This window comes from Aplysia californica, unplaced genomic scaffold (assembly GCF_000002075.1).
Source record: "Aplysia californica isolate F4 #8 unplaced genomic scaffold, AplCal3.0 scaffold00153, whole genome shotgun sequence".
Taxonomy (NCBI): Eukaryota; Metazoa; Mollusca; class Gastropoda; order Aplysiida; family Aplysiidae; genus Aplysia; species Aplysia californica.
Window position 1 is genome coordinate 261,970 of NW_004797423.1, and position 1,056 is coordinate 263,025.

General features: G+C 40.0%; 1 protein-coding gene across 1 annotated transcript in view; it reads left to right on the plus strand.

Moving 5' to 3' along the window:
- Positions 1-333: 333 nt before the first annotated feature.
- Positions 334-1,056, plus strand: part of LOC101850885 (legumain) — a gene marked incomplete in the record, with an annotated part of 10,107 nt that continues 9,384 nt past the window's right edge. The window contains 1 exon segment of the mRNA XM_005097368.3: positions 334-551. Within this exon segment, the coding sequence (XP_005097425.2) occupies positions 408-551 (144 nt within the window).

Here is a 1,056-nt window from a genome sequence, read left to right on the forward strand (position 1 = left end):
GGGGAGCAATTTCTTTCTTCTTACCTACTAGAACTGCTCTACTTTTAGTGCTATTTTTACTTTATTATTCTGTCATAACCTGTAGGTACGGTTGTTGAAAACATGAGGTGGGACAAAAAATATGTTGTCTATTCTGATAGATACACGGTTAGACTGGGACCTCGACGATATATGACTCAGATGTACCCGTCCTATATATGTTTTTCCTATTTTTGAGTCTTTTTTTATTTTAGAAAAATAATGTTCCGTGTCTCGTGTCAGATAATATAGTTATCAGGTAGTTATCAGATCACATGATCTATCTCCGAGAGAAAATATAAACGCCATGGAGAGTGTCCAGCGTCGTCTTTGGGTTCCTGCTGTACCAAGGAATCGTGCAGACGTCCTGTTGTGTACCAGTGTGCAAGATGCGTGTCCTCCTGTGTCTGTCGCTGCTGCTTGCAGTCTCCACTCTTGGCGTGTCCGCCAGGAAGAACTGGGCGCTGCTCATTGCCGGCTCTGCTTCTTATATGAACTACCGTCACCAGGCTGATATCTGCCATGCCTATCAGGTAAATATTCAGGGTGTTTCTACTGACCTAAAATCCAGCTTTTTCCGAACATCACAACCTTGAAACTACATAATATTTTAAAAAACCAAGCTGTGAGAATCGTGTTTAAAATGGGGAAAGAAAGACTATCCACTTTCTCCCAACATATAAAAAATGCTTACAAGATTGCTATCCTTTGCCATAAGATGTGTTTACAATAAATCACCCTCGTATTTAATCAAGGGATCTGGAGATTAGTTTCTCATGAAAACACCTCGGACAGGAGGTCAAACGCATGCTGGAAAGTCCTTTTCTCATATTGCTGCATCTATACAGAACTCTTTCTCATTACATTGGGGGGATACAGAGTCGGAAGCCCTGCTCTAATGACCATCTGTTTAAGACAATCAACCAATACTTACGACCATTCCCACCCATCTCCTATTTTTGCATTATTTGAAAGAAGAAGAAGAATTTATCTATTATTATTGTTAGTAGTAGTAGTAGTAGTAGTAGTAGTAGTAGT